Consider the following 23162-nt stretch of genomic DNA (forward strand, 5'->3'; position numbering starts at 1 on the left):
CTTATTCCCCAAGCCTGAAAATACTCGAGTAAACTCAGCTACTTAGTTACAGTCCTCCACTGAGATCTCTAACAAGAAGACAGGCAGAGGATGAAACGTGAGGTGTGTGCGACTGAATGATAATGAATAATAAGCCTCCATGAAAGAGTGGATGAAGGAATAAATATGGGCGGAGGTACAGCCGGGGTGCGTCCCATTCCTCTTAAAGCACATTTCCTCGTCTCCTCTCTCCTCCCGTGGTTTCCTCGCGTCTCCCCGCGTAAAAAGTGAGGGAAACATGGATGCAATTAAACGGAAATGGGATTCACCCTTTTCCCCCAAAACCCGAGCCAAACATGCTGAAGCACTTCGAGGGTGTCGGCCTGTCCGGCAGTAGGCGTGTCAGGGAGCTCTAGTGCGTCCTCCCCTTTGGGATATTTACAGGTCATCTTTCCTCTGGAGTTTTCCGTGTATACAGCCCAGCATGTCGAGCACCGTGAAGAGCCTCAAAGTCACCTATAACCCGATCAATGACAGCGGCACGTTCACCAGCGGGGACAGCGTGTCGGGGCAGGTGACGCTGGAAGTGGCCAAAGAGTGCGAGGTGGAGTCTCTGATGGTGAAATTCAAGGGGAAAGCCAGCGTGCTGTGGACAGAGAGGCACGGACAAGTTACTGTCGTGTACTCATCCAAGGATAAGTACTTCAGCATCAAGCACTACTTTATTCAAGACAAAAATCACAAAGGTAGGTGGGTTCAGCCAAGACGGTGCTGATGAATAACATGTGTGGCGTTTGAATGATCAGAGCAGGGGCGGTTCCATATGGGCAGCCGCCTTGTTTGTAAACAAGGACTGGACTTCAGGAAACAAATCGGGGGTAATGTGGAATAAGCTGCAGCACAGAGGTGATGCATGATGACGGGTGTGTGAAGTGTCCAGTGCATCTAACTGTGGTCATAGTTGTTGATTGCACAAGCTGCTGCTGCCAGCTTCCGCCTGCAGCTTGGACTGATTTGTTGTTTGTCTGCCTGCCACACACACACACAGCAGCCCACACATTCCTGAATTTACGGTGTGGTTGACTGCAGCTTTACAAGTGCATTTACTCGAGTACTCAAATTTGAGGTACTTGTACTTGTTTTCGTGCCACTTTCAACTTGTACGTCACTGCATGTCACAGGGACATGTTGTACTTCTCACTCCATCACAACTTTAGCGAGCTCGCTAGCAGTGTTGTGAAAAGTACCCAAAGGTCATACTTGAGTGAAAGTAAAGGTATTAAAATATGACTTTGGTAAAAGTGAAAGTCTCCCATATGTATAGTACTTGAGTAGAAGTATTAAAGTATATGGTATTAACTGTACTGAAGTATCAGAAGTACATTTCTGGCAGTAAAAGTCATTTCAGTATCAAAAGTACAAGTAAAAGTACATTTTTGCAGTAAATATATTCACATGTTGACAATTTTCAGTTTCAGTGGGTTTTTTGTTTTTTTGTTTTTTTTAAAAATGTGATTGCTGATGAAATAAATTGATTTAAATGTGTGCTACTTTGGTTCTGATGCGTTATGCAATCTTCAAAGTAACTAGTAACTAAAGTTATCAGATAAAGGAAGTGGGCTGGAAGTATAAAGTATCAGAAAATAGGAATACTCACATGAAGTACAAATACCTCAAAATTGTACTTGAGTAAATGTACTTAGTTACATTCCATCACTGGTTACTAGTTAACTAGTTAAGCAATTATAAGATATGATGTTTTGTGGTAAATTAAACTATCCAACAGTTTATACAAGTACTGCTGAAATGATACGTTGATTAATCAAATAGTTGTTTGACAGAAAATTGAATGGGAACTATTTCAATAATCATTTTTCATATAAAAACATTTCATGGTTTCAACCACTTGCAGCTTTTCCTCTACAATAACTTCAATTATTTTAATGATTTAAGAATCACAGTCACAGCTGTATCAGGCACTTACTTTCAATACTTAAAGCTAATTTTCCTGATAATGACTTACGTACTTTTACTGAAGTAACATTTTAAATGTAGTAAACATTCGGACTGCTTATGAGTGAATCATTCATTCAGTATGTAAAGGTTATACAATCCAAACTCAGAGCATGACAGGCCATGGGATCTCATTATTCAGTCCTTCTGGGGTAAAGGTTGCAAAATAAATATCCAGTATACTTCTCTTCTGTTTATAATTGTATCCATGTTACCAACACATTGCAGGACTTTTAACAGAGTATTCTGACCTTATTATATCAGTATTATTACTAACAGACAGAAAATGACACAGAACTTCTTCCATCACTGCAGATGACCCAGACAAACCTCCTCACAACCACAACCAACTTACTTTATTAAGATTTCAGTTACAATAAGATTTTATTTGGACACAAAATCATGTAAAATGTTAACACAATCTCAAATGAGCTGTCAGTCACTTATCAAGCAGAAGTGCCAACAGAATGTGTTTCCAGCACCTCAGCTTTGAGGATTTGTTTCATTGCCTTGGCTACCGTGATAGTAGACTGAACTCCGTTGGGTGTTTGGACGTCATCTTGTTTACGGAGCTTGTGATGGACACCTTCTACTATTTTCTGACATTTTCTATAGTTCAGTAGCTCAAGTAACCGATGCTAATTGCAGTTGATTCAGCATGTTGTTTTTTCTCCAGCCGATGACGACCAAGTTCAACTGACAACCCAGAGCGCAGAGACATGTAAGTCTTTCATGATTCTGTCTCCGCCTGTGGGAGGTCCTGACATTCAAAGGGCCTGTTCACACTTGATAAGTTCAAACGGCCGTAAAAAAAAAAAACAGATGTTTGAAGATCTACTTCGCTTCTAACTTTATAACTCCTTGTTGCTTTTCAGACAGCAATGTTCTCGCTCCAGGTGTCCACATTTACCCATTCACCCTCCAGATCCCTTTCAAGTGAGTAATTGTTCTTTTGACGGACGTGGACGGACAAATTAAAATGTGTCTGCTTGCATTCAAGTGTGAACCATGAAAATAAAATCCTGTACATTTTCTCATGTTTTGTGCTTTAGGGAGATGCCCTCCTCCTTCAATGGCTCTGCTGGTAAAGTTGTGTACTCGTTGCAAGCCAGGCTGAGCCGATCAATGAGGATTGACAAGAAAGACACAACAAAGATCAACTTTGTGTCAAACGCCGACCTGAGCGGCGACCCTCAGCTAATGGTATGTGCTGATACACATCTTCATACTTGGCATTCCGACAGGGGGGAAAAAGTGTGTGTGTCGTTGATGCCAGTTGAATGAGCCCTTCTTCCACACCTTAATGCTTTCAGGTACCGCAGCATGAGACTAAGGATAAGAAAATGAAACATTTCAACTCAGGAACGGTAGCCATGGATGTGGATCTTGAAAAAACAGGTTTCCTCCAAGGTGAGAGCCCTCCAACTGATATTGACACTCATTACTCTCATAACAAGGGTTGTTTTGACATGGCTGGTCTTTTTTTTGCAGGAGAGAGAATAAAGGTTATAGCCTGCATTCAGAACAACTCGTCTCGTCCAATCAAGCCCAAGTACTGTTTGTACAGTAAGCATAGCTTCTTTGCGCTAGGGAAGAGAAGACTCCACACTAAAGACCTCCTAAAAGAAGTGGGAGAGCCCATCCCTCCTTCTGCTAGTAAAAAAGTCACGAGAGTCATCACCATCCCACATGATCTGGAGCCCTCCATCCACAACTGCAGCATCCTCAAAGCAGAGCACAGACTCAGGGTAAGCATCTGTATGACTGGAGGTTTTTTTTCTTATGTGACTCTGCAAGTCAAGACAATTTTATTAATACAGCCGAAAATCACAAATCACATTGCCTGTGGGCTTTACAATCGACATCCTCTGTCCTTAGACCCCCGATTCGAGTAAGGACAAAACTTAACCTAAAAAGGGAAAAACATTGAAGAAACTTCAGGAAGAGGCACAGATCTGGGGGGGACTCCTCTCCCAGGACGGACAGACATGCAATGGATGTTGTGTGTAAAAAACAGACCAACAAAGTCACAGAGTAAGCAAATTACAATGACAACATATCTGATGCAAGTAGGTTACATGAAACGTGAAGAGTGTGGATACAGGAGGACTACTGAGCAGGCTGAGGCATCGCCAAGTTGTGTGACCTGGAAGAGGACAGGCCAAACAAGATAGAGTGCAGAAATTTATTAGAGAATGTGTACAGATTTGATTAAAAAATAGTACAGATATAAGAAGATTGTAAAACAGATGAGAGCAATGATCGATGAGGGGGCTTGAGATGATGGTCCATCAGAGAGGAGCCTGGGAGAAAAGCGAGAAGGAGGAGAAAGCTTAGATCTGCTGCAGCCGGAGACTGAGATGATCTGCAGAAAACATTACAACTGGATAACTAAATGTCTAATATATGTCAGCTTTCAAGAACTCTATGGACATTCTTACTGACATCTTGGCAGCCAAGATGTCTCCTAAAAAGGATTTATTGACAATTGTAGTGATATTTTGGATTAATTTAATACAATATTAATTAATTGCAAGTCAAGAGATTTATTTTTCTATGTAGCCCAACGCTATTGAGAGGATATTAACCAAATGGCATCAGAAAATGCAAGAAGAAAAGGAGAGTAACCCTTTAATAGCTAGAGCCCACTTGTGTTTTAAATAATCTCTGAATTATAATCTCTGAATAATATTTTATTATTATAGCAGCCAAAGTGAAAATGAAAAGTGAAGGGATATTGTGTGTTGTCTGTCTACTCTTCTATGAACATGGGCTTTGCAGCACAACATTTTTCAACTTGTGCCAGTGTTGAGCTGTTCGCACACACCATGACTTCTGTCTAATATCCTACGGCTGCACTTGGCAGATCCAGAAGGCTTATGACCCATCTCTTTCTCATTGTCCACTGTGTTTTCCTAATGTTTGTGAATGTGCGTGATGCTGTGGTGTAATCATGCTGACATAAAGAAGAAAAACTTAAATCCAACAATATAACATTAACGATGTTTTCCACAGGTCTACCTCGATGTGAAATATGCTTCAGACCCAGAGATCAAATTTCCCATCGTCGTCTTGTCGGCGGCTCAGGTTGCTGCTTCTGCACCACCACCTGCTGCTTATGGCTTCGGATTCGAACCATCTGGGAACACAAATTCACCATGGGGCACTGTACCACCACCACCAGCAGCACCCCAACCTTCGGACCCCCCACCTCCCTATGGTGCATATGGAATGTACCCTACTATGACAGATTTTGGCAATAAATTTTAGTAATGAGACAAAAGATACTTTGATATGTCTCACAATGCAATTATGAGAAATATCTTTATTATTTAGGGCTTTATATAGGCTTTATTATTTTTTTTATGCTTTTGTATGTATGTGGTTACAGCTACAGTAAATTAATTGCTGTCATAGCATTTCATAACTGCCACTATAGTCCAATCCTATGGTCCATAGCTCTTTAGTCCGATAGTGTTATGTATTGGGATAATAATGGGAAACTATGTTGCGTCATTTCTGAAATCATCTCTAACCACAAACAGTGGTGAAGAATGGATCCTTGTAGAATTTCAAGTACCGGTTGCAGTATTTTGCAGAGGGAAGAACAGTGTTGTTACATCTGTGTGTCTGGTGAGAAGAAAAGATTTTTACCTCAACTTTCTGAACTGTAAATGTTGCTGAAAACAGGCATATATCATGAATAAACAGCTCTCCTGTTTCAGAATGTACTGTGATACTTTCTGTATGATCTGCGATCTGTTTACTCAGTCAAGATTGGGTGACACTCCTTACCAAGTTTATAAAATGTTTGCTTGATCTTTGGCCACCATCTTCTACCCCGATGAGGACCAGTCCTGTCATTGTTCTGTAAGCAGCCATATTTTGAACAAAGGCTTTTTTTATCTAATTGAAGTATTTGTGTTGCTGTTCCTTCAGTGCCTGGAGTTAGTTTTTTCTTCTCATAACCCTTTTCTTCAAGAGCACCTGCGTTTTTCTTGAGGCTGACAGTCCTTGAGCATACCAGCACCTCTGACTACTCCGGCAAAATTGATTGATTAGTAGCGATGAGTCACACTGGTTTATTGAAAGACGTTGTAAGAGCAGGTGAACTTTCTTTTAGTCATTACATCATTCACATTCCCCAACTTCAGAGTAAAATTCCGTGATGCCAAACATCACATGCAATTCTCCCACTGGATGCAGGCTAGGTTGACATGAATGGAAAAAATCTGTCATGTGACACATTGAGAAAGTGTAGCACGTGACAGTCATTAAACAAGGTAATACTGAGGTTGTTATCAGAGAGACTGCTCCTTTTCAGCAGCAGTGTGACAACTTGCTTTGACTATACCATCCAGTTCATATTGACATACTGTTTTTAAATGTTCTGTTGAACTGTGGTTAGTTCTAAGGGCTGAATTATTTTTCCTGTCACTGTGTTTGCATGCGTTCCTCTCTCATGTGACCTGTGGTTTGAAAAACAGGCTTAACAAGATCTGGATGCTGGAGTTCAGATAAAAGCAGGTCCAAACAGCATGGTTCAGAGTTTACAACACTTTGAGCTCCCTTATCTCCTTGGTTTCACCGGAGATTTTAATTCACTCACTGTGTTTTTCTTTTTGGAGAATGACCATCAACAATTTCTCAATCGAATACGACGCTATCAACAGCAGAAACACCTTCACAAATGGAGATACCATCAATGGAAGGATCATCGTGGAGACTTCTAAGGAGACTAAGATTCAGTCGCTTGTTTTCATAGCACAAGGACGAGCTCGGGTTCTCTGGAGTGAACATTACGGGCAATATGCACATTATGTGTACTGCGCTAATGAGAAATATTATGATGTGAAACATAATATCTTGAGAGAGGCAAGACAAGATGGTAACGTATTAAATTGATTCAGTCACATCATACATCGAAGCTAAGACAATGCCTTTGAACTAAAAAGCCATTATTAATCAAATGTTTTAAGATTTATGATTCATTCTGTTCCAGGCACTGAAGTCATCGGGAAAGGAAGACATGTGTTTCCTTTTTCCTTCAAGATTCCTGACAGGTGCCCATTCTTCATTTAATCTTTACTTTAGATTGATGCTTTACTTCAGTTAAATTAATTTTTAATATTGTACTTCACAGAAAAGTCCCATCATCTTTCAAAGACAGCGTGGGCAAAGTTGTTCACAAGTTGAAGGCAGAGCTGAAACAATCAATGAAGCTGACGAAAAAGGCCAAAACCCACTTCACATTTGTGTCCAAAGCAGACATGGACATTCCCAGACTTATGGTACAAAATCAATAATCTTATCATTTAGAATTGAATGTAGTCTAAGCAGAAAAGGCAATTATCTGACTGTGTCGATGTTCTTTTAGGAACCTCAGCACGGTTTCAAGGATAAATCTGTCTCGGTTTTTGGCTCTGGGAACGTTTCGATGGATGTTCACACCAAGCGGATGGGATACAAGCAAGGTAATCGTCTTTTGGTTGAGGAAATCCTGCCCCTGAATGGTTTTTATTCATTTCCTTTAATTGTTGAGTGACTGGACATACCTTGCTCATGTCATTAAACATCAGGGAGGTGTCTATGTGGGACGCTTTATGCTGCATTCCAGATAATGTGGGAGATCAGAATGTCCTAGCTGAAATGTCCAACTTCCGACCTCAAAGTTTTCCAGGTGCAAGATGCCAAAAGTGAACAAGAACCTTGAATGACTGTATCACAATGGTGTCTCTTACACCCTCAGCCTCAGTTCAGCCTCTTTGAATTACAAATGATTGGTTTCAGAAATTGACATGCTTGTTTTTCCCCTCCGTTTTCCAGGTAAGGATCTCCAAGTCACAGTCGAGATCAGGAACCACTCAACTCGTCCAGTGAAGCCCAAATTCCTGCTGTACGAAAAGAAGAGTTACTTTGCCCAGGGTCATAGGAAAGTTTGCACAAATAAGATCCTTAAGGAGAAGATCGAGGCTATTGCACCCTCCAGCAATAAGACTGTGACCCAGGTGATTACCATCCCCAGGGAACTGCCTCCCTCCATCTTGACCTGCTCCATCTTCAAGTTGGAGTACAGGCTGAAGGTAAACTGCAGTACATTATGGTGAAAAGAAATTGTTTGTGGGAGAAAATCCTACATTTCCTCTGTCTGAAACATTCTCGTAGATGCAGACTACAAATACACGTAATCGCCACAGGAAACTAACGAACACTCAGGAGCTCACCAAAGTCAGCATGAGAAAACCTACAGTAAACCAGAGTGGACATCAAGCAACAACATTTAACATTAACATCAATAATGTGTTTTTCCTCAGATCCATCTGAAAATCAAATGTGCTTCAGACCCAGAGATCAAGCTCCCTGTAGTCATCCTACCTGCCTTTGAGGTTCCTACTGAGAAATATCCACCCCCTTCTGATGGCTTTGGACTTGAAGCTTTCAGGAGCCCAAATCAAGCACCCTGGAGCGGGGCACCACAACTACAAGCAGCACCCCAACATTTGGATCCCCCACCCGCCTATGGAGCATATGCAATGTACCCCTCCTATCCTGATTCTGGCAAATATCACGATGCACTGTAAATATGGCACAGATTTAGCATCAGGGTTTATACAACTTTTCAAGACCTGTGAACAGTCTTTAATCTGTCATGTTTCACTTCCTAAGGCTAAGATGAACTACTCACAAAGCAAACTATTGTACAAATTGTATTTATTTAATGTCCATGAAAAAATGTGCATAGAGTGTTTTGTTGTCTTTAAAGTAGTTGTTGTCGGGCAAACAACTAGATAGAGTTCTTATGGAGCCCCAAAGTGTTTCATGTTAAGTTATTATGAAATCGATACATGAATAAATTGTGCAAAATATGTGATTTTACCTGTAATTGGGAATATCCAAAATTAAGAAGGATTCTGAAATGTGATTTTAATATTTTTATAGACGTTTTTATTTCATGTTTTATATTTAACTTTTTATACAATAAGATGACAGTGGTGTTGTCACGACTTATTGGCTCTCACCTTTCAGCCAATCACTTCCCCCCTGCCTCTCCCAGAAACCTCATCAGCTGCTACCAAAGGTTGCCAGTTTGCTCCTGTTAGCAGAGTTTTACTTTGTGTTAATATAGAACAGCAAAATAATGCAGGTCAAAGCTGTTTGTTGCAGTTCCTCTTGTTCATAAATAGTAACTTCTCACTCCATTCACTGGTTACATGAATGTAATAGAACGCCTCTTTTTGATTTCCTTTTAATTTGTGTGAACAATGATTTAAAAAAAAAAAGAGAGACAACTTTCTTTTAGTCATTTATATTATTTCCATTCCCTCACTGTGAATATTCCTGGTTATTCATCTGTAACTTCCTCTGGACTAAAATCCCATTATGTCAAACATTGCATGCAATACACAGGGTGTGAATGGAAATGTGTTTGACATGATCGGAAAATGTGTCATGAGACACACTGAGTGTGAGTCATAAACCCAGATACAAATACATTACATTGATAAAATACATTGATGCATTTAAATTTGGCTGATTAATTGCTTTATGTTCAGGACCATAACTGTCAAAATAGATTGTACAATAAATATTAACTATTTTTCTACAGGTTGGTGTCTGCTTATATACATTCAAATCCTTAGAAATAGAATGATCACATATTTAACAATAACAGGACCACACGTTTATAGTTGAGATAATCACTGTGTTAGAAAATCCAACACAAATCATGTGTTACAACTCTCAACATAGTAGTTGTGTTCATGTGGTACACTCAAAATGTGTAATATTTTTTGTAATATGGTTTATTGATATTAATATTATTTTAAGTCTTTATTTTTCACTATTTATAAAAACAAAACACAAAACGAGTATTAAGCCTAAGAACCAAAATAATTCCTTCCACAATCAGTGAGAAAAAGCCTTAGTTCATGAGGAAAGACAAGAGCGGAAATTATGAGCACAGGTGGGGTTTTTTTTTCACTTCCGTATTTGCATGTGTGCCTCTCACCTGTGGTATGAAGAACAGGTTTAACAAGATGCCTGACACCAGTTATAAACACTGCTGAGTAGCTGTTCGGAGTTCACATCGCTTTGACTTTCTTCTTGGTTTCACAGGAGATTTTGATTCGCTCACTTTGTTTTTCTTTTTGGAGAATGACCATCAACAATTTCTCAATCGAATATGATGCTATCAACAGCAGAAACACCTTCACAAATGGAGATACCATGAATGGAAGAGTCATCGTGGAGACTTCCAAGGAAATTAAGATCCAGGCGCTTGTTTTCATAGCACAAGGAAAAGCTAGCGTTCGCTGGACTGAGCATTACGGACAACATCAGACCCGTGTGTACTGGGCTGATGAGAAATATTATGCCGTGAAACATCATATCTTGAGAGAGGCAAGACAAGATGGTAATGTATTAAATTGATTCAATCCTTGATATGTGATACATTGAAGCTAATGAGCCAATATTAATAAAATGTTTTAAGATTTATGATTCATTCTGTTCCAGGCACTGAAGTCATTGGGAAAGGAAGACATGTGTTTCCTTTTTCCTTCCAAATTCCTGACAGGTGCCCATTCTTCACTTAATCTGTTTAATTTAGATTGATGCTTTACTTAAGTTGAATTCATTTTCTATGATTGTACTTCACAGAAAAATCCCATCGTCTTTCAAAGGCTGTGTAGGCAAAATTGTTCACAAAGTCAAGGCAGAGCTGAAACAATCAATGAAGCTGACGAAAAAGGCCAAAACCCACTTCACATTTGTGTCCAAAGCAGACATGGACATTCCCGGACTTATGGTAAGAAATCTTTAGTCTTTATAAAAATGCAAACAATTAATAATGAATGTAGTCTAAGCAGAGGAGGCAAATATCTGTGTTCATTTAATTCGGGGACATGTTCCTTTAGGAACCTCAGCACGGCTCCAAGGATAAATCTGTCAAAGTTTTTGGCTCTGGAAGCATTTCAATGGATGTTCACACCAAGCGGATGGGATACAAGCAAGGTAATAATCTAGTCTGGTAGAGGAAAACCTGCTCCTGAAGGGTTTCTATTATTGCATCACCCTTCACACACCTCCCTCATGTCATCCAACACTTTCCTCCTTCTTAACCTATCTGAAAATAGGGAACCTCTGATCCACTGAGTGCTATGTAGAAAATGTTTTTGTGAGAGATGAAACTCTGGACTGACAAAGTGATATTGTAGCTACAGCTGTTCATCCTGCAACTGCTGAAATATTTCTCTTCTTTTGTACGTACTGAACTTACTTCAAGGCAACAGGGAACTTAACCCCAAGGCACAGAGGGTGTAAGAAGTGGGTGTGTGTGTGTGTGTGTGTGTGTGTGTGGGGGGGGTTAATCCAGGTTGAGCAACAGATTTTTGCCTTGGTGCTCTCTAACTTTGCTTCAGTGCTCGAGTAAAAAGGGTTATTCAGTCCTGCTTCTCATATGTGACAGGTTGTAATCTCAAGCCCTCAAATATGGTTGAATATGAGAACGGCAGAGGAGGAGAGGTGTGGTTTAGGTGTGGTCCTGCTCCTGTAACTTATAGTTTCAACAAAAGTCTTATCACGCTGAAATTGTTGACGGTTGTCTTCTCCTCCCTTACTTATCGCTTCTGTTTTTATCTTGGTCCAGACAGTTACCTCACCCTTGCCCTTCTGTTGCTCCTTCTCCTTTCTGTGTGTGGCCTCTTGTGCACTTGCTTCTTTTCTGTGTAAAATAACCTGACCTCTGTGTGTGTCCAGTCTGGACCTTCCTGTGCCTTTCTCTTTTCCTGTGTCCAGCATTCTGCCCTCTATATGCACTTCTTCTTTTGGTGTGTTTTGCCCCTACTTGGAGACTCTCAGATCACAGTGTACCACTCTCATTTCCTCCCAACAGTTACATGTTAGGTACTCTTCACAGTTTTATATCACTTAGGTACTTTCACAGCCAATGATAGCAAGCATAGTAGAGTCAAGGCTCTTTTTGCAATGTAAAAGACAATGTTGATTATAAAATGAGTTTGATACTAAAATCCACACAATGATTATAATAAATGATCCTGATAAATGATTATGACAATAAAATCCACACCATCCATCCTTTAATTCTTGTATTATTTAGTTTTAAATCATTTTAAGCAAACAATATTTGTGACATATATAAAAAAATGCAATAAATCCACAATCATTCAGCACTTTTTTAATTGTATTTGTCTTTCACTACAAAAGTAGAGAGATATTGTTTTTTTTCAGTTTGTTCATTATGTAAAATTAGTAGTGCTTACATAGAACAATAAACATCACATGCTACAGGCAGTTGTACACAGTTCGGCTCATGCTATGCTCAGGGCATGTGCCATGAGACAGAAAGAGTCCACATTGCAGTGTTTTTGGAGTAAAGGAAATACCTTTTTCAACACGCTGAAGAACATTTTTCTGTTACTGTGGTCACTTGTCAGTCTAATGTGCATCATACAGAAACTAAATACACATTATCCTATCACAAAATCATAATCAGCATCGACTACTGACTGGGTTTCTTTTCTCTACTTTACAGGCCAGGATCTCCAAGTCATGGTTGAAATCAATAACCGCTCAAGTCGTTCAGTGAAGCCCAAATTCGTACTGTATGAGAAGAAGAGCTTCTTCGCCCAGGGTCGCAGGAGAGTTCACACAAATGAGATCCTCAAGGAGAAGGTTGAGGCCATTGAATCCTCCAACAAGGAGACTGTGACCAAGGTGATCACCATCCCCAGGGAACTGCCTCCCTCCATCATGAACTGCTCCATCATTAAGCTGGAGTACAGGCTGAAGGTAAACTGCAGTATATTATGTTTTTTCTGAGACGTTCTTCTGTTTACATGCTTGATTACTATTATAGTTGCTACTGATGGGGAGCTTGTGGGGCTTTTCTCCTTGTACTTTTAGTTGGTGAACAAGGTTTTATTTTTCAGTTACTGGTGACACAAAACTTAAATATTGATAATATAAACAATCTAAAAAACTATGCTGATGATGTAAAATATAGAAAAGGGCAAAGGAAGTATTTTCCTCGCTGACAGTAAAAATACTGAAAATACAGTAACTAAAGAAACCTTTCAAAATAGGCAGAGAACAAATAAACTTAATCAAGACAACGAGCACTACTGAACTCAACAAAGTCAAGGGAGAGAAAACCTACAGTAAACCAGTGGGGACCTCTAGTGACCAAATTAAGAAATAGGAATTAAGAAATGTAAGAATGCACCAATCCACTGAACTAAACACCAACATCTGACAATATAACATCTGCATTGTTTCCACAGGTCTCCCTTGATGTTAAATATGCTTCAGACCCAACGCTCAAAATCCCTATAGTCATCCTACCCTTCTCTAAGGTTCCTGGTATGAAACAACCACCTCCTTCTGCTGGCTTTGGATTTGAAGCTTTCGGGGGCCCAAATCAAGCACCCTGGAGCGGGGCACCCCAACAACAACCAGCACCCCGACCTATTGACCCCCCACCTGCCTATGGAGCATATGCAATGTACCCCTCCTATCCTGATTCTGGCAAATATCAGAATGCACTTTAAATGTGCCACAGATTTAGCATCACAAGTCACATACTCAAGTCAAAGCTTTTATTGTCATATGCACAGTTACAAATGAAGTGTTTCTGTACGTTAAATTGGTCCTTTACACTTTGAATGTCGTTGTACAATGAAGCAGAAGGTATGATTAAAAGATATTTATGAAATACAAATTTTTTTAAATAAAAATAAGAACAGCAATAAGATATACAGATGTGCAATGTACAATATGCAAATATAAGAGTCAGAGTCATGATGGACAGTTGAAATAGTATTAGATTTGATGCAGTAGGAACAGATATGCCTTTTTTTGTTCCATGTATTCTTCTTTCTTGTAAAAACCTGGTGCCTACATTAACCACGATGCAACTTGATAAAGCACTGATAAAGAGAGGATGAGCTTAACTACTGAGGAGGCAAACTATTGTATATGTTTTTTTTAATTTATGTCCATTATGTCCATGTGTTGTATTAAAGTCATCGTGACCATTGTAAATAACAATGTAATTAACACTTCTTACAGAGCCTCCGAGTGTGTATCATTAGATCATTCTGGAAGAAATCTTCACATGAATAAGTTATGCAAAATATATAAATGTACCTGAAATCATTTTTTCCAATATTCTTATTCAAGTACATTTTTATCATAACCATTTTAATTTCATGATCACATTTTTCCCAGCCATACTTTTATTCTATGCCACATTTTATTTCATGTGACCTTGTCGTTGACCCTCACCTCTCAGCCAATCACACGCCCCCTGTCTCAACAACTGCTTCTAAGTCTGTGAGCTCCTGATAGCAAGAGCAGCGACAATGTCAAAGTCACTCTGAGCAACTAGAGGATGCTGCTGTAAATAAAAAGTACAAAGACATAAAATAATTACCTCTTCTTTTATTTAGCTTGGCAAGGCCTTTTTGGTTGTGGGCTTGGATTGTTACTCAGCATTTAGGTTGGTAAGAGTCTGGGTTAATGGAATGAGCTTGCTAATCTCAACAGTAACAATGGGAGGACAGTTGAACAATGGGCGTAAATGTTTCACTAAACTCACAGATGCTGCCTCTTCATTCATGTTTTTGAATAAAAAGTAACTTACTTCTCATGCTTCTGTAATGTGCATTTATTTACTCTCAGACATCCTCAAATGAGGCGAGTCCACTTCAGTGTACTCAGTGTTTTGTCTGTCTTTTTCTTCCAACTTCTCTTCCATTTTTTTTCTTCCCGACTGACTTTTCTCTTGTCAGGTTTAGTCCGGTGGAGCCAGGTGTTTTTCTGAAGCGCAGATAATCCAGCAGTCTACCTTGGAGAACTCGTCTGAACTGAAATGTAAAATGAGAAAAAAAAAATCCAAGGATTTACACGCTTATCTTCTCTGTAAACCCCAAATTTATTGACTAAACACAGTATGATTTACCACACAGTACAAATAGGCTCTGCCTCTGTCCCAATTTTCATGTTTCAGCAGTTGATTCAAATGGACGTTGGGACTCAATTTGCATCCTGTGTATCTCAGTATGCAAATTGTTTGAGTGCCTATATAATACATGTTAATCATGCTTTAGTTGTCACCTAAACGCCTCATGCCCACCTGCTCGCGTGTTTCCACTCACCTGCCCCATTTCCACTCAAACACTACCAGCCTGTACATTGTGCTTATGCCTTAGCTTCACAGCCTTTTGTTCTGCCTGTGACCTGACCTGCATGAAACCTGTTCCTTTGGCTTCTGCATTTCGGCCTGACCCATTTTCAGATGTGTTTCCCTGTTTTAATCCGCCCTCCTGGCTTTGACTTTTGCCTGTTTTTTACAAGTAAAAAGGAAATATGAATGTGGACACCCAACTTGCTTGTCTCTGAGTCATGCATTTAGATTCTACTGATCCTTAATGATATAAAATAAATGAAATGTGTTGTCCAGCAACGTAAAAACTGTTTTATGGCTTTGCTATGTGAGGTGGACATATTTCCTCATTATGCTGACAAAAACCATTCCCAACTGGTGACAACTTTAGCAAATGAATGAATAGAACTGACATTAAACAAACCAGATTATTAAAATGCCAGCAGGACTAATCAATATTCTGAAAGTTCTGTATTATTTTTTAAATTATATTCGGTATATAATTTCATAAACATAATGTTAATGATAAAGTAAGTATGTTATGCGGTGCTGTACTGTGGTTTTGACCCTGTTTTCAATAGCATTCACTGAGTAACACCAATGAGTTTACACACATATAACATAGTGTTATAACTGTGTGCATAATGTCAGTCTCAATTTATTTGGCCTAATCTAGCCTGCAAGGCCGGCTGGCTGGCTAGAGTTACCTGCATGAAAGTGACACCTGCAGCCCTGGATCACGTGACCTTGTTTAACACAGATACAGGCTCTGGAGACGTCCCTGGCTACAGTACATACGCCTGCCAAACAAAAGGCCATCGTGGATCAATTCAAACCTGCCTTGAAGGAGATCATCCTCTCGCCTTCACTCCACAACCTTTCGGAAAGGTTATTTGATATAGTCTTATCATGACTGTAAGGCATTTCTTATTGGATTACAACAAGCTGAATGAACGAGGCACCTTCTCTCCTGGGGACACCCTCTCAGGAAGGGTGACAGTGGTGACCAGCAAGGAAACCAAGGCGCAGTGTTTTTTGGTCAAAGCCAAAGGAAAAGCGAAGGTGACATGGTATGAACAACAAGGACAAGCCACAAGGGTCCACAGTGAAAAGAAGAAATACTTTTATTTTGAACATATCATTCTACAGGATAAAAACAAAGGCGATGGTTTGTATTGTTGCTCTCTTGTGCCAATAGAAAGGAAGTAAAATAGTTTGAAGCTGTGATGAATGTACGTGTAACAAAAAACATTTATTTTTTATAAGGTTCAGAAATCATCGGCCCTGGGAGAAATGTGTATCCATTCACCTTTGTGATTCCAAATATGTAAGTGAGCTAATGTAACATAATTTCTGTAATTTCACATTTATCCAAAGCGCTTCCTGCCAGCCGGTGAGGTCAAATAATCTCCCTCATTTATATGGATTATTTCCCTACAGAGACATGCCTTCATCTTATGTTGGGAAGTGGGGCAAAATTACATATAGTTTGCGAGCTAAACTGACTCAGTCCATTTGGCTCGTCCACAAAACCAAGACTGAGTTCCCTTTTCTGACCAAGTCTGAGTTCCCCTTCGCCTCCAAATCAGAAATGATCATCATTGGACTTAAGGTATGGAATTGATTTTCATTCAGGTTTTCCAGTCAGATTTGTATTACCCTAGCTCAGTCAACAGTATCAAACGTCATCATCATCGACCTTCATTTTGTAGGAGCAACAATGTGCAACCAGGATTTCATTTTACGGCTCTGATAAGGTTACAATGGATGTCACCTCAGAGCAGATGGGAGTAAAGCAAGGTAAACACGTTTCACTGAGAATATATTTTTCTGAACGGCCTTGACAGAAATATTAATGATGTTTTTCTCCTACATGTAAATAGGTGAGGCGTTGGGGATCTCTGTCGAAGTACTCAATGAGTCAGCGTGGACAGTAACCCCCAATTTCTACCTGTGTGAGAAGCAGACCTTTGCGGCTCAGTCAAAGAGGATAGTGCACACTAACGACACGCTGTTTGGGAGCGGAGACTCTGTTCCGGCTCAGACCAGTCAGACTATAACCAAAGTTCTGAGCATCCCTCCACAGCTGCCCCCGACCTTCTTCAACTGCTGCATGATGAAGCTCGAGTACAGACTCAAGGTATTCATACCGTGTTCACAAATATAGTATAATGGCATTAATTCACAGTTAACACTGTTTCTCAACCAACTCCACTCAGTCTTAATCATAGTGATTGGGGTATACCTACCCCAGAGGTAATGACTTCATATCATTGTTTTATGTTTCTGTTTTAAAAATGCCAATATATTACAAAAATCTCCCAATTTTGCAGCTTTAATTGAACTTTTAATAGATGGAACTACTTACTGAGTTCAGGTTTGTCAAAGGGCCCCTCCAGCAGATTATTTTAATGGTTAGAGGTTATTTAAAGGCCTCTTTGGGCCCTCCAAAGACCCAGGGCCTTGGACAACTGACCCGGGGTTCCCCTGCCGTCGGCGGTCCTACAAGTATCACATCCTATTGGGGAGGTAGTGGCAGTCATTGTGGAGACAGCCACAGATCAGCAGACACAGATGAGAAAGTGTTTCCTTGACATTACTTAAAGGGTGGTACATGAGCTTTTAAGTACTAATGTTGATTGCAGCAGTTTGTATTAAAGAAAACTATATTTTTGATTTCACACAACATGCAAATTAACTGTAAATTTCCTAAAATAACAATGATCTGTGTTGCTTTCAGACGACATTAATGACACAACTAATAATGTTCTGAGAAGAAATAAGTCACTATTTTGGATAATATTTCATACTAACCATCATTAATAAATGGTAAATGTATAGTTTATTAAACTCTAGCTAAAACTTCACTTGTAGGAAGAGCCACAGAGGAGGGATCCTTCTCCCAGGACGGACAGACATGCGATAGATGACGCATGTACAGAACAGAACACCAAAATCACAGTTTACAAACTGTCCATGATTTGCTTGTTGAAAAATACACTTGGATATAGCTGGTTGCACAAACACATCTACCTTCAGTAAGGCTGACAAGGAGTATGCATGATGATAACAGCGCCACACTGTGGCTGTATGAGAGAGGAGAAAGGCAGAGAGAGAGAAGGCAGGGAGGAGGAGGAGGAGGAGGAGGGGTTAAAGGGGACAGCCCTCATGGCTTGTCTACACACTGGTGAGCATACATGTAGGAGAAGGTGTCAAATTACAGCCCAACCTGTTCTGACCGACGATCAGCTCAAAAGGTTTAGGGTCCGTGTGTTTTCAGTAAACACTGGTGTAGAGCCAGAGAGAGGAAATCACTAACCCCAATGAACAGTGTGGTAGAAGATTTTTGGTCATATCACCATTATCATGCTTTTTTAAATAGTGCAATTTATATAAACTTGAGTAATACAAATGAGTATATCCAAATTGTGTATGCATGAGCTTGAAACACTATCAGAAGTTGTGTTTCTTTGGTTACAGGTCACTCTTGATGTCCCACTGGCAAGAGACGCAGAGATCAGACTTCCTCTGGTCATTCTGCTGGGTTCACCAAAACCAAACCAACAAAAGCCAAAGAGATCAATCTGGTTTAGAAAGCTTCCTGGATAAAAAAAAAAAAGTATGCTGCTGAATGATTCTTTGAAAAGTACACACAAAAAAAAACTACCTCAAGTGCTTGAAAATGTGTTCACTGTGTGCTCTTTTGTCCACTAGATGGAGATGTGTGTCACTAAGTCTGTTAGTACCAGTTGACTAATTTGAGTGACTCACATTCTTTACTTTAGTAAAAGTACCAATACATGGATGTGAAAATACTCCATTACAAATAAAAGTCCTGCATTTAAATTGCACATCTGACAACTTTTTACTTCCACTCTGTACATTTTAACACACATATCTGTACTTTGTACAGAACAGGCTTGTTACTTTAGTTTTAATGCATTTTAGGGGATTATTGATTATTTATGACTCCTTAACGACCCAAAATATCTGTATTTGACTTCCTGGGAATGAGACTATCTTTCTGGTGCATTTATGAACCGCCCATACTAATCCTACTGATTCTACCTTTAAGTTTAATAGTCTTTGCATTATATTATTATGACATGAGGTCAGGTTAGCTTTGCACAGAAATGCACAGAGGGATACTTTTTGCTTTTATACTTTTCAGAGCCTGTAGAGTAACTGTACAGTAAAGAAGTTGAATCAGTACTTCTACTTTTACCAGTCTTTTTTTTTACGTCGGTATCTGTACTTTTGCTTGAGTAAAGAATGTGTGTACTTTTCGCACCTCTGAAAATACAGACGTATTATTAACTTGATGTACTTAAAATATCCAAAATAAAAGTACTCCTTGAAAAATAACCCCTGTAACTGACATTCCTGTGTTACATTACCAGATTGTTAATACTGATGCATCAATGAGGTGGAGCTAGTTTTAACTACTTTATACACAGTTTGGTAGTTTAGTTGAGTGAGAAAAGACAAAGTTCTGCTACACAAATCTGTTTTCATTTCCGTAAACTATTAGGGAGTTTTGGATTGTTAAGCCTCAAACAGTCAGTTAAATGGAACCATGTGAAAAGTTTATGGGATAAACGTCTCTTTGGTGGAGCTGCTAACAACTCATAGACATCTGAACCATGACAAGAGGCCACAGGCCAAAGCATTTCTGAGTCCCTGGTTATGCTTTAATCGTACATTATATTGTACAGACTCACTATGTTTTTAAATTCAAAATTGGACTGTAACTAAGTTGTACTTAAGTATATTTTGAGGTACTTGCACTTTACTTGAGTATTTCCCTTCTCTGCTAATTTATACTTCCACTCCACTACATTTTGGAGACAAATATTTTACTTTTACTCCATTACATTTATTTTTTATAATTTTAGTTACTTGTTACTTTGCAGATACCATACTGCATCAGAGTCAAAGTAGCACTTTTTGTTTTTGTTTTTTATTATTGGCAGTCAGATTAAAAAGTAGACTGATTTCAGTAATCAGAAAATATGCTGAGTATTGGATCCAGCAATCGTCCACCTACAGTATACAGTGGATACATGCATGCAAATATCTATAAAATGGACTTTGACTTGTACATTTGATATCAGATACTATCAGATGATATCAGAAGACTTTTACTCAACTACTACTCATATTGGTGACTTTCACTTTTACCAAAGTAATATTTTAACACATTATCTTTACTTTAACTCAAGAATGACTTTTGAGTACTTTTTACACCACTGTGTAATAGAGTAAAAAGCACAATATTTTCCTCTGAATTATTGTGGAGTTGAAATAAGGTAGTATAAGGTATTGTACAAGTACCTCAAAACTGTTCTTAAATGCAGCAGTTGTGTAAATGTACCTCTCCAAAACAGCACTAGTATGTAAAAAGCTGAATTTTGATTTTTAGGATAAACTAGTCCTTTAATAAGATACATTTGTAAAGGTAAAGAATTTCTTCTCTATTAGACCCTCTTTAATTTGAACAGATATAACCAGTTTACATTTAAGAAGTCGTACACTGTCTCCTCTCAAAGCACCACTGTTGGGAACGAACATTCATACACCGCAGCAGAAGGACAAAGAATGAATCAGTAAGAGCTGGAGGATTAGATGTTAGGGGATTCTCACGCTCATCCTCGTCCACGGACTCGTTTTGCAACAGAGGAAAGTATTGAACAAAGGCACATTCATGATTCTAACTACATGTGTTACCCAACCAGCGGTTCTTAAGTGGAACCAGGCCCAAGTTCTTGAGCAGAGACTCAGAGATCTCTCCCTGCCCAGGAGGGGAAACATGTTGAGAGCTGAGCATTTTATGGTTGGGATCCATCCTGGAAGCATTAGATCTGGCTATTGTGACACCACATACAGCACACCCACCTACCCAGAGAGAGAGTGACAGAGACTGCTGGCTCTGACACACAAACAGGGATTCAAGATTTCACGTTCAGCTCACGAAACAGAGAAGAAAATTGACTGTGTTCAACAGAAAAAGCACGAGAGTGACCAACACGGGCTTCACATTCCACTGTCCTCTGCAATGCTTTGTGGGAATCTGGAAATTAAACTCATATTTCAGCTCGCGTCTGCTGCAACGGACTTGTCATCATGTGTCACCAGAGTCTATTAGAACATGTATTAATATTTAAGTGGAAACACGCAAACCGTGATTCAAATAACATGTCGAAACTGCCTGAAAACCACTTTTGATTTAACAATTATTGTTATAACTTTGATAGTGTAATGACTATGTTGGGAGAGGAAGACTGACAGCCATTGACATAACTCAGAAAATGTTAGAACAATGGGAAAACAACAGGGTCTTAATGCTGTATGACTGAGTAGAAGAATATAAATGTGCAGTGTGGTTTTATGAAGCACAGAGCACAGTGACGATTTAGCTAATTGAGCCTCCCACACCTGCATGAAGATATCTGCAGAGCAGCAGCGTGCTTCATGTTCTTCAATACACTGGAATTGGAGCCTTGACTTTGGTTTGGTATGAAGCAGAACAGACCGTGACAGATTCTTCTAATCCCTGAATCCTACACCTGCATTAAGACGTCTCCAGAGCAGCAGTTTCATGTCATTCAGTTCATTTTTGGCAGCAGTCGTGGTGTTGGCTATGCTGTAGCAAAGCCTGCCTGGTAACCAGTCTGGCTCCGTGTACAGTGTGCAGGCTGTCAACCAGCCAGCTCCCCACACACACACACACACACACACACACACACACACACACCACAGCCTTGCCTGGTTTTGGAGAAGGGGTAGGGAGGTGTGGCCTCTGGCACCTCCCACCTCCGTAGCCAGAGCGAGTACCATGACAACCATGCGGGCCTGCTGGCGACTCCCTGTCTTCATCGGCCACGGTTGCCATGGTAACTCCCCAAAGGGGCTCCCGCAGATCAGCGGGATGGCCGTCCAGTTGACTAACCCTCTCCCAGCTGGGGAGCGGCTGAGGGAGAGCGAGAGCAGAGTGAAGGGGAAGGGAGGGTGTGTGTGTAGTGTGTGTGTGTGTGTGTGCTGTGTGTAGGATGGCACAGAAGAGCCTGAGGAGGGAGAGAGAGAGAGAGAGAGAGAGAGAGAGAGATACACAGTGTGCTAGAGAAGGAGAGAGAGGAAGCAGAGAGAGAGAGAGACCTCAGAAGGAGACACAGGAGACGGCTAGTCTGACCTGCTGAAGCGGACTATCTCTGCCCACATACCGCCTTTAGCCTGTTAGCCTGATAACAGCGCGGACAGTAAAGATTTGACGAAACTACACAACATCAGGTTTCACACTGGTCACAAATATCTCTTAATTAAATTGTCCTCCTCTCTTGAGAACAGCTTTGATCCAGCACACCCTCATTTAGCTATCGTGTACATGCTGATTTAAATGAACATCCTCATACTCGTCTTACTTTAACCGAGCACGCATTAAGATTCTTCTTCCCAAGGAAAAAAAAAAAGCGTGCCTCTTTCATCTTTCTTCCATTTTTTCAATCATGTCAGTAACAAGTACCACTTTTTCGGTTTGGACCCAGTGTAATAGAGCCACAGATGGCTGTGTGTCTGTAGTGCGGTTGGAGAAAGAAATGGCATCACTTGGTCCGCTGGCTGGAGAGTACTGAGGGGCTTTTTCTACTCTCTAATTGCTCCAAGCTGTGTCCCCTTGAAGGCCCAGAGACACACAGATTCTCATGTGCGCTAAGGGAACAGAAACATCCAAAACTGAACCAGCGATTCATTTAAAGCTCGGATTTCATTCACATTGTTTTTCCTCGTTTGCTTTAATAGCACAGAAAGAAACAGGTGATTCAGTAAAAGTACATCGTAATGAAGTTTTTATTTTGGAAAAGCAGAGAGATAAACTTCCCATAGTAAACATTTTCTGATCTATCTTAAGTGCAGAAAAGTTTGATTTCTTCTTTTTCATATAAAATCCTTCTCATTATTTTAAACGTATAAAAAGTGACACAAGGCAATTCTG

At 39.9% G+C, this 23162-nt stretch overlaps 3 protein-coding genes across 5 annotated transcripts; all 3 read left to right on the forward strand.

Moving 5' to 3' along the window:
* The first annotated feature begins 365 nt into the window (after positions 1-365).
* On the forward strand, positions 366-14586 carry LOC311261902 (uncharacterized protein). Its single transcript, XM_084360915.1, has 14 exons — positions 366-725; positions 2669-2713; positions 2868-2928; positions 3045-3195; positions 3306-3402; positions 3484-3740; positions 5008-5261; positions 9019-9087; positions 10146-10405; positions 10507-10567; positions 10651-10798; positions 10908-11004; positions 12545-12801; positions 13293-14586. The coding sequence occupies exons 1-14, from the start codon at positions 464-466 to the stop codon at positions 13557-13559; spliced, it is 2286 nt and encodes a 761-aa protein (XP_084217041.1). The 5' UTR covers positions 366-463; the 3' UTR covers positions 13560-14586.
* Positions 5843-8863, forward strand: LOC311261632 (arrestin domain-containing protein 3-like). 3 transcript variants are annotated; one of them, XM_084360445.1, is made up of 7 exons: positions 5843-5862; positions 6621-6880; positions 6995-7055; positions 7136-7283; positions 7370-7466; positions 7819-8075; positions 8307-8863. In XM_084360445.1, the coding sequence occupies exons 2-7, from the start codon at positions 6622-6624 to the stop codon at positions 8571-8573; spliced, it is 1089 nt and encodes a 362-aa protein (XP_084216571.1). In that variant the 5' UTR covers positions 5843-5862; position 6621; the 3' UTR covers positions 8574-8863. The 3 variants fall into 3 exon arrangements, with proteins under 3 accessions (XP_084216571.1, XP_084216573.1, XP_084216572.1); XM_084360447.1 differs by lacking the exons at positions 5843-5862; positions 6621-6880 and adding an exon at positions 5925-6099; XM_084360446.1 differs by lacking the exon at positions 5843-5862 and having other exon boundaries at positions 6593-6880.
* Positions 14587-16084: 1498 nt separating the features above from the next.
* Positions 16085-18784, forward strand: LOC311260795 (arrestin domain-containing protein 3-like; the record flags this gene model as incomplete). Its single annotated transcript, XM_084359014.1, has 6 exons — positions 16085-16343; positions 16442-16502; positions 16616-16787; positions 16888-16975; positions 17059-17315; positions 18656-18784. 6 exons carry the CDS (start codon positions 16085-16087, stop codon positions 18782-18784), a joined length of 966 nt encoding a protein of 321 aa, XP_084215140.1.
* Between the last annotated feature and the right edge of the window lie 4378 nt (positions 18785-23162).

This window comes from Pagrus pagrus, assembly GCF_965226575.1.
Source record: "Pagrus pagrus genome assembly, chromosome: 8".
Lineage (NCBI taxonomy): Eukaryota > Metazoa > Chordata > Actinopteri > Spariformes > Sparidae > Pagrus > Pagrus pagrus.